This window comes from Scatophagus argus, chromosome 24 (genome assembly GCF_020382885.2).
Source record: "Scatophagus argus isolate fScaArg1 chromosome 24, fScaArg1.pri, whole genome shotgun sequence".
NCBI lineage: Eukaryota > Metazoa > Chordata > Actinopteri > Scatophagidae > Scatophagus > Scatophagus argus.
The window spans coordinates 2,258,997-2,285,469 of NC_058516.1; the positions used below are offsets into that span (position 1 = coordinate 2,258,997).

The 26,473-nt window shown below is 43.7% G+C and overlaps 1 protein-coding gene across 1 annotated transcript in view; it reads left to right on the plus strand.

The window, feature by feature from the left end:
- Window positions 1-26,138, plus strand: part of LOC124055325 (activin receptor type-2A-like) — a 36,778-nt gene extending 10,640 nt beyond the window's left edge. The window contains exons 2-11 of the mRNA XM_046382040.1: window positions 7,515-7,722; window positions 9,126-9,259; window positions 10,838-10,992; window positions 21,281-21,424; window positions 21,530-21,673; window positions 23,769-23,914; window positions 24,025-24,139; window positions 24,679-24,817; window positions 25,009-25,139; window positions 25,390-26,138. Of these exons, the coding sequence (XP_046237996.1) occupies window positions 7,515-7,722; window positions 9,126-9,259; window positions 10,838-10,992; window positions 21,281-21,424; window positions 21,530-21,673; window positions 23,769-23,914; window positions 24,025-24,139; window positions 24,679-24,817; window positions 25,009-25,139; window positions 25,390-25,584 (1,511 nt within the window). The 3' untranslated portion in view covers window positions 25,585-26,138. The remainder of the gene's footprint in view (window positions 1-7,514; window positions 7,723-9,125; window positions 9,260-10,837; window positions 10,993-21,280; window positions 21,425-21,529; window positions 21,674-23,768; window positions 23,915-24,024; window positions 24,140-24,678; window positions 24,818-25,008; window positions 25,140-25,389) is intronic.
- The last annotated feature ends 335 nt before the right edge of the window (window positions 26,139-26,473 follow it).

The window sequence follows — 26,473 nt, forward strand, 5'->3', positions numbered from 1 at the left end:
GCAGCCATGTCAGATCATTCAGTTTCCCTCCCTCCATCTCTCTCTCATACGCACACGCACACACACACACACACACAGAGTTTAAACTTGACTGCTTCTTCTACTGCACAACATGACAGAACTAGTGCAGAATACTTGCAAGATATGTGGAAGGCTTTTTTTCTTCTTCAGACATCACTGCTTTTGTTCAATGGGCGCAGCAAGGTGTTAGCACTACTGTGATTAGTTTTTTACTAAATGCCTGCGGTTATTCATACATACGTACATAAAAGCTGTATTTAGTTGTGTCTTGAGTCAGTTATGTGCGGGAGGTTGTAGATTGCATCAGTAGCAACAACAAGCATTGCTGGCAAGCCGAGAGGCTGGCTCTGCTGTCAGCATTTTGACCTGTGGCCTCAGCCTAACTTCTTTATTCAACGCTATTCAAAAATCATCACTCACATTTGTTTTTTAGTGTTGGCTGCATGTATTCCCACGCAAACCAGGGCCCCTAACAACCCATATATCACCTCAAATCTATTTCATCTCTGCCCGGATGTAGATGATAAGTTGATCCTTAGAACAAATTCCATCATATTGAACAATCCCCGCTCCTGGCAGGCACACAAAAAAAGCCTTGATGAATGAGTTGTTTACCTACTTCGGTGCATGCAGCGCCGAGTGCAGGCCTGGCCCGCCAAAATGCCACTTCATTATGAGGCTACAGAGCCGAGTGCAGCACAGACTGCCCCTGTGACCAGCCACTGAGAGGAAATTGGATATTAGTTCCTGTATTCCTCAGCAGTTGTCAGGCAAAAACATGCCGGACAGACAGTTCTTGAGTCTGAAATGTCACATTTTAATGCAGTTAGTGGCTGATAATAAACACACAAATGGCATTTTTCTCTCTTCTTTAATTCTCTTCATCTTTGGGAGCTTCGCGCTGACTGTTGGTGTTTCCACACTACACCACCTAAAGATCACCACTGAGTAAAATGTGCCATAATCGTATTGTTCACAATAGTATCATTTTTAATCTTGGCTAACGGCGTGTTCAGAATAGCACAAAGCTTTCTTGTACACAGTATGGGTTGAATCATAGTGGTGTTAATACAGCTGGCTGTGGAGACAAGCCAAGTATACTCTTATTTACATGAAGATATGATTTATGTTCAAAACTGTGGGACTAAAATGGAGCCTCTTTGGCAGGTGTTATTATTTCTCTCCTTACAGTCAGAACAAAACCATTTTTCCCCTTCCTGCCGCATCAGCTGAAGGAGCTCTTAAATTCAGGCACTTAATCTGTTTCACCAGCTTTGCTTTTGGGGTAGAGAGAACACAACCCCCTGTGCGTTTGCTGGCTACCTGCCAAAGTGTTTTCGTGGAAATTCTCTAACATTTGGCAGGTGGTTGGTGGTCATTTCCCACCCAGCATGCACCTCTCTGGCCTGGCCACAGATCAGTCCAGATCTGCCCTCTCACTTTGCTAATAAAGAGACATGTGCCTGGTCCACGGGATCTCATGTCGCTCTCTCTTGTGATTTTTGTCTCCTCCTCGGACGTCTGGCTCGTGGACGGAAAGTGCTGCTTGAGAGAGAGTGCATGTCATTTGAGTAAGACAGGGAATTTGTGCTGTTACTCAGCTCTTCTCCTGAAAGGAAATATTCAGAGGAGAAACAGCATGTGCTCATATTTCACAACTGAAGGGAGAATTAGAGAGAAATAATGGAAACAACCAATAACATGGTGGACTTTTGAAACCCAAACTTTGTATCTTGGGATTTTGAAGCAGTCTTTTAAAAGGAAAGTTTTCAGTTCTTTGCGTGACATAAGAGAATAAAATGTGCTTTGAAACTGTATCTCTTGCTGCAACGATGGTTTCAACTGTCAGGACTGAGGCTGATTTCAGACCAACAATAGCACAAATGCTGCAGCTGAGCTTTCACTTGTTGAGATGGAGAACAGGTTGATTGTCTCAATCATAACAGATTAATCCGGAACAAGTGTAGAAAAAAGTGTAGAATAATATGGAGAAGTGCTTATGTTTCCAGACTACTGCCCCTGTTTGGTTTTCTAAAATGTAAAATTCAGAAGTGGATTGGCCAAACAAAAAGAGTGATTTTTGATGGTTTTGGAAGCGGCTGGCCAGAGCGAGCATGACGCTGTCAAAAGCAAGGCAGGAAGCCTTTAGAAGCTTCAGGTGAACTTCAAGTCTGCGACATTGCATCTCGATAACAAAAAGGAAAAGGTGAATCTCTGCGTCCTGTTCTCGATGAGTACAAAAGATTGAATTTTCAGAACCGGCTGCAGATAACCACACATTTCCTCCAGTTGCAGCATTGCTGCCAAGCCTGTAATCTTTTTCATCTTCATATAACACTATCTCTGGTGAATCACATCCCCTGTTTGCAGTCTAATTGTTCTTTAAAAATCCGATCGAATTAAGTTATCTGATCATCCTCTGGCTGCGGGAATATCTTACACCATGACAGTTTATTTTTTGCGAATTTCTTGGTCGGGAATCTGGTAGAAAAGAGCATCGGCCAAATGCCTGAAATGTAAAATTTAAAATGTCAAGAGTGACTTTTCAGAGCCACAAGGCAGCTAGCGAAGGGCGAGAAGCAGTTTTTCAAAAAGCCCCAGTGGATTGAGAAGTGGGTCGGGTGTTTAGACGCTGTGCAGGGGAGGCATTGCTGAAATGTCCGCTGCTAAAGTAGGTCATGGTTAACCTTGATAAATCTCTCGTATGAATGCAAGAGAGAAAGGAGCCTCTATTAGATGCTACATGGACATTTCTTTTCACAAGAAGAAAGGAAGCTGTGAAGGGAGAAAAACATGCATTCTTTAAGGTGTTTGACTCATTGTACTTGTACTGGGAGACTTGAGTTCCCGTCCATTGTGAGCAAATATTGATGTTGATCGTGTGAAGGACAGACAAAGCTTTCCTTTTGAGGGAAGTGAGCAATTAAATGTCACGAAGACTCTTTAGGTTATTGTTCTTAGAAGTGGACTCACGGTGACGCAGGTCTGCATGTACTCCATATGAAGTTTAAATGGATGTCTTTCTGTCTCCACAGGAGCTGACCTTGTGCTCTCACAATCAGACATTGTTATCAGTTGCTTAGACGTGTTGATTAAGACGAAGTAGCATACCACTGCTTTTTGGCCTTTATTTTTTTGTCCTTCTTGTCTTCTTCTGATTTGCTTTCCCTCCTTTCTTTCACCCTGTGACATTTTTCTTTAGCTTGTAATGAATTAAATATATGTCACTCGCACCATATTAAGAAAACGACCTTGCATTAGCAGAACGCGGTTACAATGACCCAGCACTGTGAAAACACAATGAGCCTGCACCATTCATGCTTGACATTTCCTTCTATGAAATATCTTCGGGAGACAAAGAGTCTTCTCTCTTTATTGCACTCATGTGTGCTTGTGGGTGGAAGCCCGATTGTATGTCCTTGCACAATCGCTTGTGTAGGCTCTGCACTCGGTGTCATTATCTACTTTAGTGAACTCTGAGCTGCGACTTAGTCAGAAGATTGATTTCTCTGCTTTATATCCTTCATATCTGCCATACTGCTGGGCAGCTCTTGCCCACCTTTGGCACACGGCGCTATAGGCAGCAGGCCTTTACTGTCACTTCATTTCATGAACGTGATTGATTTGGGCTCTTTGCGGCTATATTTACAGCGGAGCGCCGTGTTTGCAGTTCACATGGCTCACAGCTCTTTCTCACGCAGTGTAATACCTGAATGGAGGCGTTATCAGTGAAGCTGTTGAGGTGTTGCAGCTTGCCTTAGCGGAAGAATAAACACCGCAGACTTTTGTCTCGCTTTTTAAATTTGAGCACTGTCATATTTAGAAATACATCAGGTTGCTGTCAGTTTACATAAGATTACTTCATATGTATACACTGTAGGCCGCAGTGTCAGCCACTGCAGAACTTCAAACAGCAGGTTGCTTCAGTGCTTTGCTTGGGGATGGTGGGTGTCACAAATGTGATGGCAGAAAGGCTTTCTGGTCGGTGCAGGGGATCAAACCACACGTAAATCTGTAACCAGAGCCGCCACCAGTTAAACAAAAATGAACTAATTTAATTAGAAATAAACTGCTGTGCTCATTTTGCACAAATGCTAAACATTTGCTGGTTCCAGATTCCAGAAGATTTGATCCCTCTGTTTGGCATAATATCTTTTCTTAGGATTTTTTTTCCACTATATTCTGACACATTATTGACAGAACAATTTAGGGACCAATTTGGAAACTAATCTGCAGATTAATCATAAAAAAAATCTTCAGTTGCTGCAACAGTGAACTGAAGTTTTTCAGAGTAATTCTGCTCATCTGTTGTTATTATTTATTTATTTATGTCTTCATCTCAAACAACACAAAAACGCAGCGTTTGTTGCACCTGCTTTCTGTGTCGTGAACATTCGTGTTTATTATTATGGCTTGCTTGTAATGAAGTTGAAACCAGAACTCAGACTTATCCCTCAGCTGAATTTGTTGTAAATCACTTTGAGCAAAATGGAAGTGCGTGTGCCGAGCACCTCGATGCGGCGTCCTTGGGGGATCAGCGCTAGCACGTCTAATGCAGCTCCACCAGAAGTGGCTAATGAGCTAACCTTCCGCTTTACCTCCGCATACCTCTCCATAATTATCGCCTTCAGCTCCCATGAGGGGCAGCCGAAGGAACGACGGATTCATCCCCATCATCCAGGAAGAAGAGAAACCAGGCACCATACAATGGACACTTAAACTCCTGAAGGACCTGATGGAGTGGATAAACTTCACACACACACACAGCTGGGGATTTTTCACCTGAGCTTCAAGTCACATCGTGGTATGCTGTATCACACCAGAGAAGGTTGTTTGAGGATGGTGTCTTTCGCTGGGGGAGAAAACCTGTTTCTTTATCTGTTGCTGCCTTAAGGTGATCTGTGCTTGGAAAATATTGTCACGTCACTGATCACGTGACCTCTCGATGCAGTTGGAGGCACGCAACAATGCCCAAAAGGCATGATGGGATATCTAACTGCTCATATTAAGCACTTGAGTTCAATATGCTTTATAATGTTTGCATTATTTTCTTCAATAACTCTTCTTCAGTCTGATTCCTGCTGCAGATCTGAGCGTCTTCCTTGTGGACTGGCTCTCAAGCTTTGCTTTCACACTGTCGTTTGCCTAAATGTGTGACTTACAGTCTGAGTACTGTCATATGTGAGTTTATTTGAATAAAAAAAAACCCTCATTTTTTCCACAAGCAGTTATAATTCATCCTTGTGTGTCTGTTTGCTTGCTCTCGCGTCTACATGCATACACACAGTTTTGTCCTTGCATTGTTTTTTTTTCTGTGTAAATGCAATAATTTTGTAAGTATGTCTGAGCTGCACTCATTCTTCCTCCTCAACTATTTCTCTCCTTCTTTCCTTTGGCCATTTGCTCTAAGTCACAGAGGCTCAGTTGCACACGGTTGCACCTGTTGCTGTGAAATAGTTCGGGGCTTCATGGGAAATGGATTTGACGAGGGAAAATGCCGTCGGTGATCTCGTCTACCGGTGAAGTCGCCACGCTCTCTTCCATCTGCAGCTGTTAAAGCCGTTGAAAAGAGACCTGCGGCGCTTCCAGGGCCTGGGTTGGCATTAACTGGCTTTCCTTAAGCAGCCACTTTATTAAAAAATACATGATCTTCCTAAAGGTAACCTCCATTACACAAGCTAAGCCCTGATTTCTGGAAGCTGCTGTGACTGGAGACGCGGTGAGAGCGGACAGGACGTTTATTTCCCTGGCAGAGGAGACTGGATAATGATCACATAGACTGCAGGGTTTTTCTTTATTTGTCCTGTACTGTTCTGGTAAATTACAGAGCTTTTTTGAGACATTAAAAGCAACAATAAATAAAAACAGATAAGGTCAAGAGTGCCACTTCTTGAAGGCTGGAAGAATTTTTTATAAAGGGCAAATAAAATGAGGGTAAACAAATGAATAACAAAGACAAAAATGTTCTGCTAACAACCCTGATACCTTGGCCCAGGAGGGTTACTTCAAATGTTTTCATCTGACGGGCCCTAAATAGCTGCAGAGTACATCCAGACTTTACTAATCACACATTTACCACGCTAAATACGGCACTTAGTTCCAGCAAAAAACAAAAAAACAAAAAAACATTTCAACACTTCAGACTCCAAAAAGAATACAAAGGACACAAAATACAGACTGCAAACTCCAATGGACTGGAAGAAAATGGCATCATGTATTAACTTAATAGACATGCTGTGTTTCTGCTGCTAACACTGCATGGCCTCGAAAACTTTTTTGACTGATATCAGCTGCCTGAGGAAGTTGAAAACCATTTAACACACACAGGAGCTTCCATGCACTTTCCTTTTCCGGGGCATGATGATGTTGTGTTTTTCACACAAACAAGTCAGTGGAGAGGATTAAGCTGGCTGTAAAGTGGTTTGATTTTTTTTTTCTTTTTTGCCAGAAATACCTAAGTGAAAAGGAAAAAATGTCACCCTGACATAGCACTGGACAATATATCTAGATTGCTGACCTCAGAAGCTGTTTACTGCACCCTGAAGTGCAGGAACTGGATTGTTCAAAGCAGGCAATCCTCGTCTCCTGTGTGTCTGAGTTGTTTGGTTTGCAGCGCCAGGAAGCAACCAAACGGAGGCCGACTGTCTTCAGTCTTGTCAGCAGTCTAAACTGGACTAACTCCCTGACAGGTGATGAGAGGCGGCAGCAGCAACGCTAAACTGACAAGCTGTCATGCAGTATTTTTCCCTGGATATCGTTTTGCGAAAAGCTGCTGCCCGCATTCATCCTCAGGAAATCAGAGTCTCCTTTATTTTGGCGGGGGAGGGGAAGTTGATGGTTTTGTCTGAGTTGTGTTTGTTGACAGGAGTTCAGTTTGTCTGCTTTGCTCTGTAACCTTATTTTCTCAGTCATGCCTGGCTGGTTTTTATTGTTCGTCTTAGAAAAGCTCTCATTTTTCATTGGCGTATTGACTCTCAAGCACTTGGGAGCTCACAAAAGTATGACAGAAGTGAATTTTTTCGCTCTCTTCTTTCAAGAGGAAAATATTTTTTCATCTCCCAGAATATAAAAGCTGCTTTCACATATTATTGAGGGCTTACCTTGCAAAATGGGGCAGTCGTGGATCAGCGGTTAGGGTGTCGGACCCGTAACCGGTGGATCGCTGGTTCGATTCCCCGTCCCGGTGTCCATGGCTGAGGTACCCTTGAGCAAGGTACCTAACCCCCACTGCTCCCCGGGCGCTGCACGCGGTCGCCCACTGCCCCGGGTTTGCTGTGTGTGTGCACGTCACTTGGGTGGGTTAAATGCAGAGCACAAATTTCGTTGGAGTGAGTTTCCTCCAATGACAAAATATGTCACTTTAATCTTTAATCTTTAAAATGTTTAATAGAATAATTGTTATTTCCAACCTTTATCTCCTCCAGGAAGAGACAGCAGTACATGAAAGTTGTCTTAACGATCCCACTTTAAATTGTCCTCCTTGTCCTCTCCAGGTGCCATCCTGGGACGCACAGAGACGCAGGAGTGCGCCTACTACAACTCCAGCTGGGAGAAGGAGCGCACCAACCGCAGCGGCATCGAGCCCTGCTATGGCGAGAAAGACAAGCGACGGCACTGCTTCGCCACGTGGAAGAACGTCTCCGGCACTGTGGAGGTCGTCAAGCAAGGCTGCTGGCTGGACGATGTCAACTGCTACGACAGGTACGCAGGACATCCAGTATGTTACACCTTAGATTAGAACGCCACCAGAGTCAGGCTGTCAACGGGTCCTAAAAACAAGTCAGTAAGTCTCACAAACAGAGATACTGTGACCTACTTGCCTCCCCCTTTTAGTTTAAAAACCTTCCTTGCATGTTTTTAGCCAGAAAAAAAACAGTCTTTTATGTGTATTTTTAAGTTGTTTTTACATTAAATTCCAGGCAGCTTTTACAAGTTCCTCAGTGAGCTGCAGAAAGCCCTCTTTCATTATAAAAACATATCAAATCTTGACTTCATGTGAAGTTTATGGTGTAGAAAATTGTCATTCGGGACCAGTAGGATGAAGTGAATCCTGGTCTTGAATCTCTGATTTGTGATTTAAAATGCAGTCGCCAGAAAATGTATTCCAGTGTACCAATGTATTCATCCCCACCTCAAGCTCAAAATGAGCATGTTTGAGCTTCACTTTTAATTATGGTTCAAGTCATCGCTAAAAAAGCTGTTCATTCATTAGTGACAGAAAGCGGCAGCACACGTCTTAACCAGGACAAAAGACAGCACATTATGGGGAAGGCTAGACTTTGAACATACTTAAAACTCCTCAAGCACAGTTTTTTGTCCCTCTGTGTGCTTCACCATCTGAATGACCTGCACAAGGCTACATTTTTAATTACCAGAGACCGGGGAAATATAAATTACTTTGTGAATCTCTACTGATAATGGATTCAGCCCGATGTATCCATCCAAGGCCAGAACAGTAAACAGATATTAATAGATGGTGTTATTATAGTTTCTTTCCTTGCTGGAACATCAACCTGGCATCAGATGCTGGTTTGAGCCGGTTCTGCTTGTGTTTTCTTTTGATTCCTGAGCGATAAAGTTGCTGTAGATTCTGCAGCCCGCACAGTTTGGGTACCTCTGCTCAGACGGCGCCGCCTCGCCTCCCTGGAGAGGCCAGAGCAAGTCGAGGGCGGCTGCCACTTCCTTTGGCTTTTATCTGATGACTGTGTGAGTGTAAAGAGAGAGTGTGTGTGTGTGTGTGTGTTTGTCGTGTGTAGGAGTTATTTTATAAATGTTTTTCTCTCACATCTTTTTGTGGCAGAGTGAGGGAATAGAGAGGAAGGAAAATGAGTGTGTGTTGTGTGGAAGTGCATGTATGGCCCAAGTGTGTTCATGCTTGTGAGAAAACATCATGTCTTCTGCAGTGAGTGCAGGTAGAAGTGTGTTGGCACATGTAGATGACGCTTGGGTCTGTGTGTGTGTGTGTGTGTGTGTGTGTGTGTGTGTGTGTGTGTGTGTGTGTGTGCACTCACTCTCACTTAAAGATGAAATAGCTTCCGTGTCCTTTGCGGTGTGCAGACAGAGTGTTTGTCGTTGCTAATTCCTCACCTGCTTGTCCTCTGCAGTAACGAGTGTGTGGAGAGGAAGGAGAGTCCTGATGTTTTCTTCTGCTGCTGTGAAGGCAACATGTGCAACGAGAGGTTCCTGTACGCCCCTGAGGTGCCCCCGCAAACCGAGCTGCACCATTCAACTGCCTACAGTATGTACAGTCTATGTTCTGTATTCTATGTCCTTCTGAAAATGACAAGTGTTGACTCTGTGTGTGTTGCAGCCACACGTCGAGTTGACTTCCTTTTCAGGTGGACTTAAACACTCACGAGCAGTGGTGGGAAAAGTACTCGACACATTGACAAAACATCCAGGCTTTTACTTTGAAAAGAGAGAGTGTGTGTGTGTTGGTGTGCGTGTGTGTGTTTGTGATGACTTGCTCTGGATTCTTGCCAGCTGCTGAGCTTCCAGGTGTTACGGTCTTCAAAAATATTTAAGGATTTGGGGAAAGATAATAAAAGTAACACAAGACAAGAAAAGACATGTGCATCATTTTGGTGCAGCCAGAGTTGAAAGGCTCTTGTGTGAACAAAATGAACTCAGTGTTGGAATTTAGAAGAAGGAATTCTTTCGTTAAAGACCAAGATAAAAAATTAGTAAAATATGTTGACAGCGAAAATGTCACAGTTACATTTCTCATAGTCAGCCCTAAGTGTCAGCATGAAGCCTATCAAGCAAATGCATTATCAAGTCTCAATGTTAATATATTTGCTTGCTGTAGGATGCCCAAAGCACTGAACATGCTATCAATCCAAATAATAATTTGTTAACTCAGTCATCACACAGTGTTATGAATGCCTGACAAGAAGTTGCAGACAAACCAACACAAAAGACCAGTAACTCTGCTGAGAAGACTAAAATAAGGCAGAGATGACAACAGAGACAATTTGCACAGAATTATTTTTAGAATTAGAATTATTCACCACAGAATTTACCATAATGGCTGTTTTTTCAGAGGGAGTGAAAAGCTGATCTGCAGGGATGCAGGTATGACTGATTCAAATGCAAGAGCAAGTCACTGCCTTGACCTTCACGTAATCATTTGTGTCCTGGTGTCCTTGCACTCGTCAGTTTACAGCTCTGTTGTCCAACACTCTGTCTCTTTGTATTCCTTTAAATTTGACTCTCCGAAACCTGCAGACACCCTGCAGAGGAAAACTTTTCAAAATCTGTTTGACAAATGCCCTGAGACTCCCATAATGCAGCTGGTGCAACCCCCATAGGCTCCTGCCTGCCCCCCCTCCCACCCGCTCCCCGTTTCGACCCCCTCAACCCCCCACCCTGAGGACAGCAGTGGCGGTCGGCGTCCAAGCGCCGGCGCTTTGACAGCACTGCCGAATCAGACTGTCACACCTTGTGATGGGAGGACAGGCTGAGCCAGCAGGGGTCACCCAGCGACTCCTGCAGGGGTCGGACACAGTTCAGAGCTCTGTTATTTTTGGCAGGCAGATTACGTTATGTCACGAGATGGATTTGCTAATCCTGCTGCGTGTGTGTGTGTGTTTGTGTGTGCGTGCATTGATATGATCCCTAAGCACAGCGGCAGTAAGCTGTGTGCGTGGTTAGTGCTGCACTTAGAGATGATGTAGCACAATGTCAGGCCAATCAGGCAACCTGTTCTCTTTCTTTGAATCCTTTTTGTTTTCTCCTTGACAGCGTCCATAATTTTTGTACAGTATAAGCCAGCTTATTCTCTATTCCATCATCCTCTCTCTTTCTCTCCCCGCAGCCACCTCCAACCCATTTTCCCAGAAGCCCCAGCTCTTCAGCACTCTGCTTTACTCGCTGGTTCCCATCATTGGTCTGGCCGCCGTCGTCCTCTTCTCTTTCTGGATGTGGAGACATCACAAACTGGCCTACCCGGCAGCCCTCGTCCCCACACATGTAAGTCTTTGCAGGGTGAGAAAATGAAAACTTTCTGTGCAGTCCATTTTCAGAGGTCACCTGTCAGTCAAGCAGTGTGCCAGAGACTGTGGTGTTCTGTTTCTTCAAAGCTGCTGCTGATGCAGTTCGAGTTTCTCTTTTTTGTCTGTCCTGCCATGGTGTCCCACTTCATCTGTTGAATACAAACAAAAGGCGAGTGTAAAACGCATCAGTTCCTTTGTGGTAACTGATTTCATTCCTTACTGTCAGTGCAGACACTAAAACTTGGAAATGAACACGCAAATAAAAGCCCAAGGTTGTTGCTGCAAAGTGCAGTATGCAGAGGCTATTCATAAGAGCAGAAGGTTAAAAAACTCTCATAATGTAGTCCCAAAAATGTCTGAATGTCTATTTGATTTTGCTGATCTTTCTTCCCTACATGAGACGATGCTCATTATTTGCTTCTGTAAAAAGAAGATGCTTTGCTCTGCTGTCTTTATTGGACAAACCTTCAGCTTCACCACTGGTCTCAGGTCCTCAGTGGGCTGAAACAGCCTTTCCGAAACTTTCCTGCCCCGTGAAGCAGAGGGACGGAGCTACGGTCACCCAGAACAGACACACTGCGCTGAGAGTTTATGTTGGGATAATTGCTTTTTCAGTTTCTTATTTCAAAGTTGTGCAGAGGGACAAGACGAGCCCCGATTCTGTCGCCTCCTTTGTCCTTAAGTCTCTCTCTCTCTGAGCGAACACATCTCAGACTTGCTTTTAATTCAGCAGACTAGAGGGATGAGTGTAGTTGTGGTGGGGGTTGCGCAGTTGTTTGTATTTTCCTATCGTCCCCTCCCAGTTCATTTTGGTGACCATTAGGCAATCTGATCATCAGGGGGTGGAGGGACTTGCGTCAAAACACTCTAATGAAAAATGAATTAGTCTTGGATTCCTTTCGCACTGGACAGAAAGCGCTAACATCTGGCTTTTGTTTTCAATGTGAAAGGATAAAGTCGGCATCTAGTCCAGACTCCAATGACTCTGCAGTAGTCACAGCTCTTTATCAGCTCCAGCTTTGACTGGCTTGGATGTAAAGATGTTAATTCAGGCAGGCTAGAGATTATTTTCCAACATCTTGGTTCTAATGGCATATTAGTTAAAATTGCAGTACCAACAGCCTCAGAAGGCCAACCGTCGGTCGTCCCTTCAGTCCGATCGGCACAAGTTTAATTAGGATGGTTCACATTTTGTCTCATCCGCTTCTAACCAGACAGAATTGCTCAAATTAGTTAAAATAGTTCAGTTATAATCAATCAAATTTACTTGCGTATTGTGCTGCTCAGGTCAAGATTGAATTTTGACCCACTATTGATTGTGTACTTAGTTACTCGTCACTTCGTTCACATGATCGTTTCTTCTTTCTGCCAGACTTTTCCTTTGCTGCTTACTTTGAAAAACCTCCCGCCCAGCCTTTTATCATTGTCTAGTCTTGGCTCGAGTCGACTGATTTCACAAATCTCCTTTCTTGTAGGACTGAGAATAAGGCTGTTTCTCCCAATACCTGATTCCTTGCTTTATTTCTTTATTTTTTTTATGATTCTGAGGTGGTTGTAACCCGGCAGCAGCGGAGTGATATTCTCTGCTGCTCGGCAGCAGGGGAAAAAGAACACGCATGCAGAGCTTCCACCGTATGGAAGAGGAGTCAGGGGCCTCTGCATTATTGATGAGGCTTTATATAGGCAAACAAAACTAAACACAGAGACGCTCGCAGCTCTGCCTCAGAGGGTGGTGGTGGGTGGGTGGGTGGGGAGTGCGGGGGAGTGAGCGAAGAGAGACATGCTATTCTCTCAACTTAGTTATTGTATTTGCACAGTGCTAAAGCACAACAGGGAAGAGATAAAAAGACCGTGACACAATACAATCAGGAGACAAATGCTAATGTGCCACGGAAGAAACAGCACTGCTAAGAGGCTTATGAAACGGCATACCTGGAAAAAGATAAATGAATAAATAAACAGCATAAAACAAAACAAGATCATGACCAAACGGCTAAAATATTCATCAAATCACAACGGGAGGATAATGAAACGAAATAGCCTGGATGGAGCAAATGAAGTCATACTGGATGTGTATCCTCGTGTGTGTGTGTGTGCAGAAGTGCATTAGTACATGAATGAGTAGGTGGAGAAGCACGGGAGAAGGAAAAGAGGCCACTCATGCTGCGGTGCGTTTAAAAGTCGTGTGCTTTTCTGGAAGCAGCAAAGCAACAAACCCCACTCGGCTGCTGCTGGAAGGAGGCTAAATCAAACACAATGTGATGCACGTAAAAAGTCCTCTGGCATCCATAGCTTGTTTTGTAATTGATTAAACCGAGTTTTTCAATATAGAAGATGGAGAGGAGAGAGATGGATGCAGCAGGAGGGGATTATTTCTATCTTCTTGTTTTTCTGTTGCTGTTGTTGAAGAATGTGTTTTTGTGTTGCACCACAGGCTGGATTTAAAAAAACAAAAACAAAAAAAAAACAAAGAAAGAAGCAGAGGTGACTCTGACAATCAGTCAAAAAGTTCATTCTTGCAAAGTCACAGAGGACAGCTTCTAGCAATCCGAGCACTGTTGAGTGAAAACACACCGCACTCTTCGCCACCACAGGTTAGTGAACAAGACCGCGTGCCTGATGAAAGCATGGACACATCAGGAGGCCTGTGAGGACCTTTCTGGACAATAAAACATGTGCCTGCTGTTCATGCAATTGTGATCCAGAAGGCACTTAACACAGGGTTTGTACAAAGCCTTGAATATATTGGAAAATGCTTCATTTTAACCGCTGTTCTCCGTGTAAAGAATAAGCTCGAATTCCAGTGGACTCCTTGAAAAATGTTTGATTTTTCAGCTTAATCTGGTGTTTCAGCTCACTCAGCTAAGCCCAAAGCCTTTTAGTTTTTGAAATAATACAATAGCTTGTTCTCTCTAAGCGATTTAAATGAGTGAGAATTAAATACTCAAAACATACTGTCAGTTTTAACATGAAGCGCTGGTGAAAGAAACCATACATTTTTGGCTCTGGACATAAATAAATTCTCTTAACTTTATCCTTCACAGTTGAATTAGTTGTAGGTCTTCAGATGTGATGATGGTGGCTTTGAGAATCTTGGTATGTTTGGTTCACATACCTTGAAATTTACCTTGAAAAAGCCACCCATGATTCTGTGTTTCACATCAACTTTCAGACAAACAACAGAAGATGTTTTTAGATTTAGTCATAAGTGCGGAGGAGTAGACTGGACTTTATGCTTCATCTTGTTTCTGTGCTTTACTGCGTTCAGAGCGTAATACACCATACTTAGTCATGTGTTTGTAATGTGACAGTAGCAAATTGCCCACACCTGTTGATGGTTAGAATGTAAAGAGTCCTGCGTGTATGGGGAGTCACTATAGCTGCTGGTAGTGATAAACATTTTCCTCTGTTCCCATCGTCCAGCCACAACGCTGCGTCTCTTAAAATGGGCAGAGCATCACACTGCGCACATTTAATCTAAATCTCTAATTAAAAGGAGTCCAAATGTGATTATATCATAAACGAGCAGCTGCAGTCTGAACAGAGCCAGAGTCAGACGTAACGTATACACAGTGCTGATTTCTGATTTCTGCCTTTTAGTTTTTATTTTCCTCGTCGTGCTCTGGCACTGAACCTCCAAACTCTAAATAATTTTCATTTTTGTGACCCAGCATCTGAAGCTACTGTCGCACCGGATCAGCAGCTGAAGGACGGTGAGATTCAAACAGCGTTATAGACTTATCAGAAGAAACAGAGAGACGGCCACAGCTAAAGTCCTGTTTGATTTTCTGCATTTTTGCACACTTTCTGCAATGAGTTTGATGGCGGCTTTATCTGCAGAGAGGAGTTTAAAGTCATTACTTGGGGAAAAAAAAGTTTCTGCCATTATTGCTGCAAGGTAATGACACATGCAGTCTTCATGATGCAAAAGCAATTGTTCCCACTTAATAATCATTAATGGATTCATTAGCGCGGCTCTGTTCTCTAATTATACCAAAAGAGCTCCTGCTGTACTTTCACATGTAGCTGTCACACACAGGCCGGAGGTAGTGTCTGATTTTCTTGCGCACATACTTACTCCCTAGACTCTACATCACTTTTAAAAATTTGAAACCTTGTGAGAAAAGGAGAAAAAGGCAACTTTATTGCGCGCTCTTATTATGTTATAATTGCGGTCCATCATGGACTGCATATTTGCCACCAAGCCTCCATTATTCACACCACAGTGCGAAGTCGAGGCAAACTGGAATTGATTCTGTCTGAGTACACAGAGCCGCAGCTTTCACACGGAGAGGCCCGGAGCACTTTAGCACAAGTCTGGCCATTTTTTGACCTGCACCCTGTTTTCTTATCTCTGTCCATCTCACGGATTGATTCTGACAGAATCTTATCAATTGCTTTATTATGGAGCGACTTACGTGTTCTTTGTCTGGCCGCGGCTTTGCAAAGAGCTGCTCACATGCCAGTGGACTGTAAAATATTCTGAAAAGTATGTTTTTCAACATTTTGTTTGCTCGAAAAGGATTTTAGTTAAGAAGTTAAGAGACATATCATGTTTTCTGTGTTTGTGTGTTTTTCTTTTTTAACATCTGTAGTTATGCTTTAAATCTCTCTGGCGACGGATTTTAATTTGCTTTCTTCACCTACCATTTGTCTTCCATTTTGCTGTGTATCAAGCTTTTTTTGATATTGACCCATATGTTCTGAAAACACTAAAAGATCAGGTTTTTCGTGAGCATTATTTTATTTAGACAAAGTTCTTGTATGGCTCCTTGTGCTTTAATATTTGAGCTTCTGGCATCTTCTGTTTTATGAAGAAGGATTTTGCAGAGAAACATTTTTGCACTTCTCAAAAAAACCCTTTAGACTGTGAGCTCTGTGTTAATCTCCTGCTGGGGGCCTTTATTTCACTGTCTTAACACAACTCTTCTCTGTATTTTGTGGTACACTGGAGCAGTTTCATGCCTCTTTCATCCAGATGCTGTTGCTCTGAACTTTGCACTTTATGTTTGTTTGGCTCCACTGTGATCCGGGAACAGTTCGTTTGACCCATTTTCAGTTGCTCCTGAGGAGCATCATTTAAGCTCCTGAGATGGACCATCTTTGCTTTCACATCATGCTTATTAACACCTTCTCTGATGCATGTGGGATTGCAGACACCACAGGCAGACCAGTTGCTCTTCCCAGCCATAGCTTTTGAAGCCCTGGTCTGAAGTGCAAGGAGGAACAAAAGGTTTCTCAGGGACAAAGGATATCTTTTCCTACATTTTATCTGCCTCTATTTCATCCAGTAACTGACAGAAAATAATTTCTCTGTTTGCTTCTTATGTTCCTGTTCGACAAGCACGCCTTTCACATTATGGTGGAGGTAAGAGCAGTTCAATTGAAGTTGAAACACTATTAATTTCCCCCACTTTTCGGTTCAGAGCTTGGTATGAATTCTCCACCTCAATCCCAGACCACCATTTTGTTCTTCTCTTTGCTTTTTTCAGCAACGTCTTGTTCATTTGGTTTTTAGCACATTTCTGTCAGCTGTTTTGTTTTTTTTGTTCTGCCTGGTTTTATTGCATGGAAGGATTTCTTTTGTGCTCCCTGCTGGAAATGTATTGTGCATGGTGGAAAGTAGCCAAAATGGCTCCGAATGCAGCCCCCTTTTTTCTATGAATGTCCACCTGTAATGTTTATGTAATGTATTGTGTGTGTGTGTGTGTGTGTGTGTGAGTGTGAGAGATGTGACCCAGTTTCCCGAATGCTATCTGCTAGACCTATGGCTCACTGTGGTGCTCACGCAGAGAGGCAGAGTGGACGAGTTTGAAACTGAAACTGCAGCATGCTTTTCCATCTTAAAAGCAGACTGAGGACGAGTGCAGATACGCTTTGCATAAGTAGGAGAATTGCCACTTACCTGGAACATTTTTCAAGGCAGAGAGTGTAAATTACTTAAGTACAAGAGGAGCATAAGCCTTTTGCAAATGTATTTTGGCTCCAAATTTATCACAGTGGACTAGAAGTGTGGCTGCAGACATGACTGAAAATCCTCATGTTAAAAAGAGTAGGTAGCTCACTAAATAAAACTCCACACTTGTCTGTCCAGGCTTGTAGGTTCAGTCTTTTACAGATCATGTCATGTTTTTGGCATGCTCTCAAGGCTTCGGGTTTAAAAACAAACGATTAGTTGATTAATTAAGGATTCAAGTCAGACATTGGTTTCAGTTTCTTGAATGTGAGGATTTGTTTGAAGATCACGTCACTTGAGACTCCCTTTTTTTTTAAATTTTATAGACAATTAAGCATGAAGATAATCTGCAGATTAAATGATGATGAACTTAATTTTTAGTTGCAGCTCTAATCAACGCTAAGACATGACCTTAAAATAAACCTATGAGATTTTGGAGGCCAGAATAAGTTGCCATTGTAACTTAAATTCTCAGAGCAAACTTGGCATTTTGATTCTGTTACGTCTACGTACGTTCATCTGCACCAAAACCCAGGACGAGCCCAACCAGGCCTAAAGGACCTGTTCTGATGTCACAGATGAAGGTGTAATCCGACTAGGCCATGGGAGATGGTTGAGGGTTTGGGAGAACGGCGTGAAGCAGCAGATTCTGTTTTCCGGTTTCCTGTGGTCTGCTGACTAAGTGTAATGCGCCTCCGTTTGAGGCCACAGCACCCTGCAATCGGACAAGGGATCCGGTGACTCCTGAGGGCGGCCGGGCTGGGCTGGGCCGGGCAGGGCAGCTTTGTCAGGCCAAAAGCCCGGAAGACAGACAAGAGTTTCAAGAAACAATGCAGACACAAAGATGGAAAATAGTCCTTCTTTACTGAACTTGCAGTCCAATTTTTCATTGAACTCTTCCTCTTCCTCCCACCTTCTCTTTGAAACCTACATACAGTGCATTCACATATATATAAAACAGCAACAGATGTAGAAAAACATTTCTGTGAAACTACAGATTCGTTGTTAGGTTGTACAGTGTGTTCTTGAAGATGTTTTTCAAGGTGCCAACTTGGGAGCATTTGGGCCACTCTGTAATCCAACCTCAGCACCATCATGGGTAATTTTCCCCGTCATTTGGCTGGCGTTTGGTGTGAAAGCAGCGTGCAGAGACAGCAGGTCTGCCTCGCAGCTCTGTGTTAGAGGGGAAAGAGCTTTAAGTAAACACACGAGTTCCCACTCGAATCCTCCATTACCCCTTGCACTAACAGGCAGCTTGTGAAAGACACCCTGCTCTGTATTTTTACCAACAACAACAACCGAAAATTGTTTTTCCTTTACTCTTAAAAAACTCTTGTTAAAAAGACAGGCATGTGCAGTAATGTGCACCACTTCAGCCTCCATTCAGTAACGCATTAAACTTGATGGAGAAACGTGCTCATTTCTGGAGCAAATAATACTATATAAATTAGTTTTTAACGAAGCTAAGAGTCTACAGCCGTGCCAGCAGCCCTGCGAGGCGGGACAGTACTCGGGGACAGCTGTGACCAAAGTCATTACAAATCATCCTGAGGGAGACATGAATGTGTGTCATGTGTTTCCTGGCAATTCATCCAATAGCTGTCAAGATCTTTTAATCTTAACCACAAATGTCAACCTCATGGTGGCACATGAAGACAAGGTCAGGGGGTCAGCAGTGTCAGTAGGGCACCGTGACTGGCTGTACCAAATTTCCATCCATTATAAGTTGAGATATTTGACCAACCAGCTGACAGATTTTGCCTTCCAGTATATTTCCTGTTTAAAGAACAAACATAAACGCTCACCAGAAAGAACAAACTGCTAACTAACTAATACAGCAGGAGGGCCGTGCTGTAGTTAGCTGTAATACAGAATATCCTAAATGGCTTGAATAGAACTAATGTTATGCAATTTACTTGTAACAAACTGCACGATTAGCGTAAACAGTTGTATTGTCAAAGCCCTCCACAAAACTTAAGCTTTGTTTTTCTCTGCCTGTCGATTTCAGTTTACATGTCATCTCCTTAAGTGTAAATGCCAAACAAGGTTCAGTTTATTTCATATTCTTAGATTTTTGCGTCAAAATCTTATTTTGCTTTCTTTTGCTGGACAACAATGTGTCGTGTGCACCAGCAGGCATGGGATCAAACTAAAACATTAGCACCAATTTAAAGTGTAAACTGGCAGGATTTCTCTGCATCCAAGACACTTTTCTCTTCCCACTTGAACAATAGCATCTTCTTTTTGTGGGCACTAAAGCCCAGAACTCTTGGCCAGGCGTAACATTCAAATCAGTAAAAATCCAACCTATAAATGCGACTAAGTGATATACAGTTTGCTTCTGTAGCCACTGTAACTTGTCATGGCAGGTGGTAAAAGCTGAAGCCACTTCTCCCTCTTTTACTACCCCTGCAGTTAAATGCTGTTTGGCCTGGCCCTGCAGCGCCGCTTTAGATCATTTTGTCACTGTGGAAAGACTTGCCGTTGTGTTAGGGTGCTCAACACTTTTGACAGAAGCGATGTGTTTTCCACAGAAAAATGTGTCGCTCGCCTGGAGAATTGTCTCGTGTGGTGGATATCGGCGCATTTTGTTGCGGCCAGCAGTCGCTGTCCACAGAGGCTGCTGAGAGGACGGCGTCTGGACAAACTGCCTTCACCAGGATGACTGACGGCAGACATTTACCGAACTAAAACGTTGTTCATGTCAGCTCCGTGGGAAGAAATCAACAGTGCTTTTGCATTCGGTGATTTATATTTCCCAGCCCACCTGCAGGGGAATCTGCCGCTCTCAGTCAGACAATTTAGATATGGCCAATAAGTTAAAAACATAAACATATACATAGAGCTGTCTGTGCAGATTACGGTTGGTTAAAGACGGCAGAAATACGTTGAGATTGTAGAAAGGAACAAGCAGGTCTCTGGTTATCGTGGAGACGAGCACCCTGTCATAAATCAGGCCAAACCCTCAACCTGCGTGTGCTGTAATGTACCTCTTTTACGGGAACTGATTTGTGTGAGTGTTTCCATCTTGACACTCTTATCAGTGGTAAACCTTGTAACTCAAAAAGGTGTGTGTGGGGGGGGGGTAGTTGGGAAAACAAACTCGGATTGACAGGCGCTTTTGATATATTGTTGGGATGTCTGAGTGGATCCCGATGGCCTCAGGGTCTTGAAACTTGCTTCAGCTTATCAAGCAGTTCAAGTAAAAACATGAACATCGGGAAAGCTGGTCTTTTTTATTGTCGGCAGCCGCACTGTGGGAGTAAAGTCGAGGTTTTACAGCAGGATCTCTGGTTTCATCAAAGGCCATCAGTCATGTGCTAGACTTTCTCCTCTACCTTTTATCCTTTTGGAAATGCGACCCCTCCTCATTGCATACTTCTTTTTGACCCCCTCCTCTCTCTCTCTGGGTCTCTCTATCCTCGCTCGCCCGCTGTCCTCCTCTGTGAAGTCACATGTGATAGTGATCAGATTAATCCCGATCACCAGCTGTGTTTAACCTACTTTATATTTGGAACACTTGGCTTCCTCGCTTCCACTTTTGCTTGTATGGGATTAGCACAAACACACAAGCGCACGCATGAGGTTTGACCTGCCAGGGCTCCATATGATGGCTCCCGAATGTTTTTGTTAACTGTTTTCATCAGGCTTGCTTCATATTCAGTCATGTCGCTCGTGGTAATCAAGGTTTTAGATCTTTCCTCCGCCCACTTTTTCCCTGCAGATTGGTGGAGTCAAACTGGCAACATCCCAGTTACGCTCCCGCTTCTGTAAACCCAAGCAAGTGGAGCCCTGAGGGCTTTGATTGAATTTAAAACAAATGAATCCAAACTCTGCTTGGTATGCTGCGTTCTCACTGGCAAAAAAAACAAAAAAACTTGACAGTAATAATACTAAACTTCAGTGTGCAGCACTTGCTAGACCAGACTTTCCAAAGTGACTCAACAATCAAATTAAGCAAACAACAGGCCCATAAAATAAATAAAACAAGTCAAGAAAAAACAGCATTGAGGCGCCACAACAATAAAAGATGAAGAAAGAGGCAAAAACAGTATGTTGGCAAAAAGAATTATAGGAGAGCGTCGTCACATAAAAGCGAGTCTGTAAATGTAATTTGTAAGATGTGATTTAAGATGTGAAGATGATAGCGATTCTGCTGGCCTAAGCTCCTCAGGCACGTTGTTGCTGAGCCAAAAGCCCGGTCACCTTCAGTGTAAGCCAGTGCTATTTTAATGCTCCACAAAAAGAGAATAAAGAATAACACTGTCCTCTCTCTCTTTCTGTCTTTCTCTCTGCCCTCTCCCCACAGGATCCCGGGCCCTCACCCCCGTCCCCCGTTTTGGGACACAAACCGCTGCAGCTGATCGAGGTGAAAGCCAGGGGGCGCTTTGGCTGTGTGTGGAAGGCCCAGCTGCTGAACGAGTACGTGGCCGTGAAGATATTCCCGATCCAGGTATTATACTTCCGCTACATGCCGCCACTTTCCTTATCCTGCATGAGTTATTTTTGATGCTGCTGTTTTCTAACAGAAATAACATCTGTCTCTGCTCTGGTCTAGGACAAGCTGTCTTGGCAGAACGAGTATGAGATTTACAGCCTGAGCGGCATGAAGCACGACAACATCCTCCACTTTATCGGCGTGGAGAAGAGGAACAACAATCTGGACCTGGAGCTGTGGCTCATCACCGCCTACCACGACAAGGTGTGCTGACCTGGGTGGTGTTACTCCACCACCAAGTTACTGGATTTGTTCTTCTCTTTATTGATTCAGCATTGGCTTTATAACGTGAAGCAGTACATTTGAGAAATAAGCAACAAATAAGCTTGCTTTAAACCTAAGCTGAGCTAGCTTTAGCGCAACAGTTCAAAGTCCAAAGAAATCAAAACAGTCCAAAGCAGGTTCTTGTTTTCCAGTTTACCGCAGCACATGTAAACACATCCCTTAATTTCCTGCCTGATTTCTCCGACTAACCAGTTTGTGTCCGTGTAAACCGCATTCTAGAGTTTTGTGAGTGATTCGTCTCATGTTTATTGTACACAGATTTAAAAACCTCGAGGATGGGGACATAAATGCTAACAACAAGGGGAAAACATGCATAAAACCTCTACATTGTATTGATTCTGTTTGGTGCCTTAGGAGCTAATCCATAATGACAATACACTTAATGCTGTTTCTTCTTTTTTTTTTTTTAAAGCCATGTTTATTCAGAGGCAGTTGACTTGAGCTTTGTTAGCCCCGTTGTGCTTCAGTCACCCTCTCAGCTGCAGTCTTTGGAGCATTTGGGGCTTTAAGTGCCTCTGTGTTTTGAGGGTCATTACCGACAAAGTGGGAAGTGATTCTTGTACGCTTCACTTGCTTGAATTTCCCAGACAGGCAAAGAATTTGAAACACTGTGCTCAAGAAACCTTCCCTGCGTGAATCAAGGTTGAAGAATTAATGGTGGTGGGTGTGGCACAGAGGCTTTAGCCCAACAATACAACTCCTCGTGAGCCACTTAGCTCTGCAGCACTGCAAGTGCTGCTCTTGATTTGTAGAAGCTCTCCAAGTAGAAGTAACGCTGAAGGTCACACAACCAGTAATATATCAGAAACACATTTTAGTGCCTTGTCAAGCATGCACTGCAATTATTTTGCAAGCAGAAGTCTTTAGAGGACGGATAACTTACACTTTAACCCCCCGAAAAGCTCTTCCTTCCTGCCAGGTTTTGAGAGCAGGTGTCGAAGCCAGTTTGGACTGAACTTTGGCTTGTGTATCACAGCTGGAACAGTAATTGCAGAGTTCAGCGTCCCATTGACAGCTGATTTATGCCTTGTGTTTGATGCAGCTTTATGTGTTGAGATTTAGTATCCCTAGCATGTGGAGTCTTGCTTTGAACGTCCAAAAACATCCCATATTTGAATCTTTTCATACCTCGAAAATGCATGGATATTAATAGCCACTGACAGAGGGTCTTTCAAAGACATGTTTTCCCATTGGTCACTTGAATTTTCTCAATTTAACAGAAATTAACAATGAAAATAATGTACAAACCCAGGAATAAACATACTGGAATGCATCAGATTGAATTCTACATCTGTTGGAGCTGTCTGCCCTCTAGTGGTCAGTCTGGTAACGGCATCTGTTTTTGGTCTTTGCAAAAGTGACCTTGTATCATGTTGACATAAATTATGTAAGAACAAAGATGTTGTATAAATGATAAGGACAGAAGCAGATGCAGAATGAACATCAGTGCTGAAATCTCCACCATAAATGTCTTCTTTGTCTTCTTTACTGCAGCATCATCTTCAGATGTGACTGGTATCTAAAGACGCTCACTATGCATGCAAAGAATTTCTTTGCAGACATCTAATGAAAGATGCATCTTTGCAAAGTACAAAATCTTTGTGGAAGTTTTCGTTGGTCTTTGCTGATAAAGATCCTGCTTTCCCAGCAAACCTGTCCTTGATGAATGAAGCTTAAAGAACAGTGATCAAATCCCACAACAACAAACATTTTGCATTTATCAGAGTTCTGATATTCACCATGAACCATGAAACTCCATGAGCTCTTAAGTTTCAACATTGAATTATACAATCATGCAATACTCAGGTTTGTTGATATTTTCTTTCACCCTTGAGAGACGGTTATTTCCTTGCCAAAATGGATTTGTGGTGTTTTGGAACCTCCCTCATTGTTTTTATTTTATGCTTCCACAGATAAATCTTGGCTGTGTTTCGGTTTACAGCCTTGCAGGGTTATTGAAAAGTGGCCCTGAAACTGAAGATGTCTGTTTTCTTTCTATCCAATCTTCCCTCAGGGCTCGCTGACAGACTACCTGAAGGCCAACGTGGTGTCGTGGAACGAGCTCTGCCACATCGCTCAGACAGCGGCCCGCGGCCTGGCCTACCTCCACGAAGACATCCCGGGACACAAGGACGGGCACAAGCCCTCTGTCGCTCACAGGTACCAAATATCTGCCGATTTATCTGCTTTTATCACTTTTGACATGCTTTGTGTCTGGCTGTGGGAGGTCCGCATTGACCCTATTTTTATTTTGCGTGTGTGTGTTTTAGGGACATTAAGAGTAAGAATGTGCTGTTGAAGAATAACCTGACAGCCTGCATAGCTGACTTTGGCCTTGCCCTGCAGTTTGAAGCAGGAAAATCAGCAGGAGATACACACGGACAGGTACAGTTTACAGTTAAAGGTCAAAATGTTATTGTCACCTGCCGGTTCTCAAAACAGCAAACAAGTGGAGAACCCCACAGAGTCCTGTTTACTGTGGGAAATGCTCCTGAGTCACCTTTATCAATATTGATTTATGAAAATGCCCAACAGCGCCTATGGGTGGCAGCGTAGGCCAACATTCTCGTGCTTGTTCCCCTGCTGCACAGACCTGGAGGCTCTGGAGCAGACTGGTAAACAGTTTGAAACATCTGTAAGTGAGAACAGATTTCGCCCAGTCCCAGTTTAATCGGTTTACAAATCTCGGTGTGACACACAGAAATAATCTTCACACAGTTTGATCTCAGCTGTTTTGTTCCTGTGGTAAAAGACAAACGTGCCGTTTGAACTGATTCCCTCGGTAACAAGCATCTTTTCTCGCCCGTCGTCTCTGCCCATCAGCTGCGTCAAGACTTTCGTCCTCCTCGCTGCTTGTGCTTGATTTTCTTGTCGTGTTTCTGTCCTGATTTGACCTCTTCATGCTGCCTCCTTCCACCCTGCAGGTGGGAACGCGGCGCTACATGGCTCCTGAGGTCCTGGAGGGCGCCATAAACTTCCAGCGTGACTCCTTCCTACGTATTGACATGTACGCCTTCGGCCTCGTCCTGTGGGAGCTCGCAGCGAGGTGCACCGCCGCCGACGGTGAGTGTTGATGCATCACTAGGACCCTGAAATTCAGTTCAATTTATTTATGTAGCACCAAATCACGGCAAAAGTTGTCTCATGACCAAACTCTTTAATTGAATTTTACTCTGTTTAAATCTGTTTGTTGTATCCCGGAACGCACTGCGTCGTGTTACAGGTTGATTTTAACTCCACGTGTGCCTTCGCAGGCCCAGTGGATGAGTACATGCTCCCGTTTGAGGAGGAGGTGGGTCAGCATCCGTCTCTGGAGGACATGCAGGAGGTCGTCGTTCATAAGAAGCTGAGGCCCTGCCTGAGAGACTACTGGCAGAAACACGCGGTGAGCTTTGGCGTAACTGGACTATTTGACTGAGTCATGGAGTGTGACGTGACGTCTTAGACTTTGTTGACCGCATTGTTTTGGTTAACCCTGAGGCAGATAATCAGGTGTCGTCAGATTGGTTTGTTGTTGTAAAGTTTGAACATGCCTGGAATATATTGCACCTCTTGAAGGCCAAACCAAGCAAAACGTGACCGGGATCACCTCTGTGACACGCAGTAACTTCTGATCTGCTGCTCTTCTCTCTCAGGGTCTGGCGATGCTCTGCGAAACCATCGAGGACTGCTGGGACCACGAGGCCGAGGCTCGCCTGTCCGCTGGCTGCGTCGAGGAGCGCATCGGCCAAATGCAGCGCCAAGCCCCCGTCATCGGCCACGAGGAGATTGTCACCGTTGTCACCATGGTGACCAACGTGGACCTCCCGCCCAAGGAGTCCAGCTTATGATCGGCCAATCAGACGACACCGGATGAGCTCGCGGAAACATGGATCAACACTAGGGGATGAGCAGCCGACCCTGGTTGGTTGGCGTAGTGGTTTTTGGTTTTTTTGGTCTTTCTTTCTTTCTTTTTTGTTTTTATCTTTTTTTGTTTTTTCTTTTAAGTGCAGGCCGCTACTCGCGTTCAGGAAACACCCTGCGCCCACCTCACGACCACATCAGTTGATATCCACCTCATTTTGATATGTGTGCCTGAGGATTTTAACATTTTAACGGTCGAAACTCTCTCATCCCGAGCAATCGATTCAGGATTTTACAACGAGTGGCAGTGCTGACATGCTGGGACAAACACTTTTATCATGTATTGTTTTTATACACACACACACACACACACACACACACACACATACACTCACACTCACACAGGAGGGCGACCTGTTCTGCTGGGTTTTCTACAGAGAGAGGAGAACCGGCAGAGAAATTTCACCGAACTCTCAGTGCATTTTAGTGTAACAAAAAAAAAAAGAAGAAAAAAAGACGAGCACCTGGCTCTGGAAACATTTGCTGTTTTCTCGTGTGCGTTTTATGATTTTTTTTTTTTTTTTTGAAGAAACGACTATCGTTCTGCCAATAAGCAACGGCTTCTGAATGTTTATAGTGTAATGCTGCTGTACATAGTGTATTATGGACCCAGACAACTTGGTAATCAAGCTTATTTTAAAGGGGGTGAGGGGAAACGGGCGGGCGGGGCGGGGGGGTCCATCTTCAAGCATTACGATGATAAAAACCATAAACCTCCTTCAACCAGGTATACCTCACTTCAAACGGACACAGTTTAAATTAGTCCCTCTCCCTGTTCACGGTCATAGCTCACACTCTCCCCGACCTTGGCTCTCG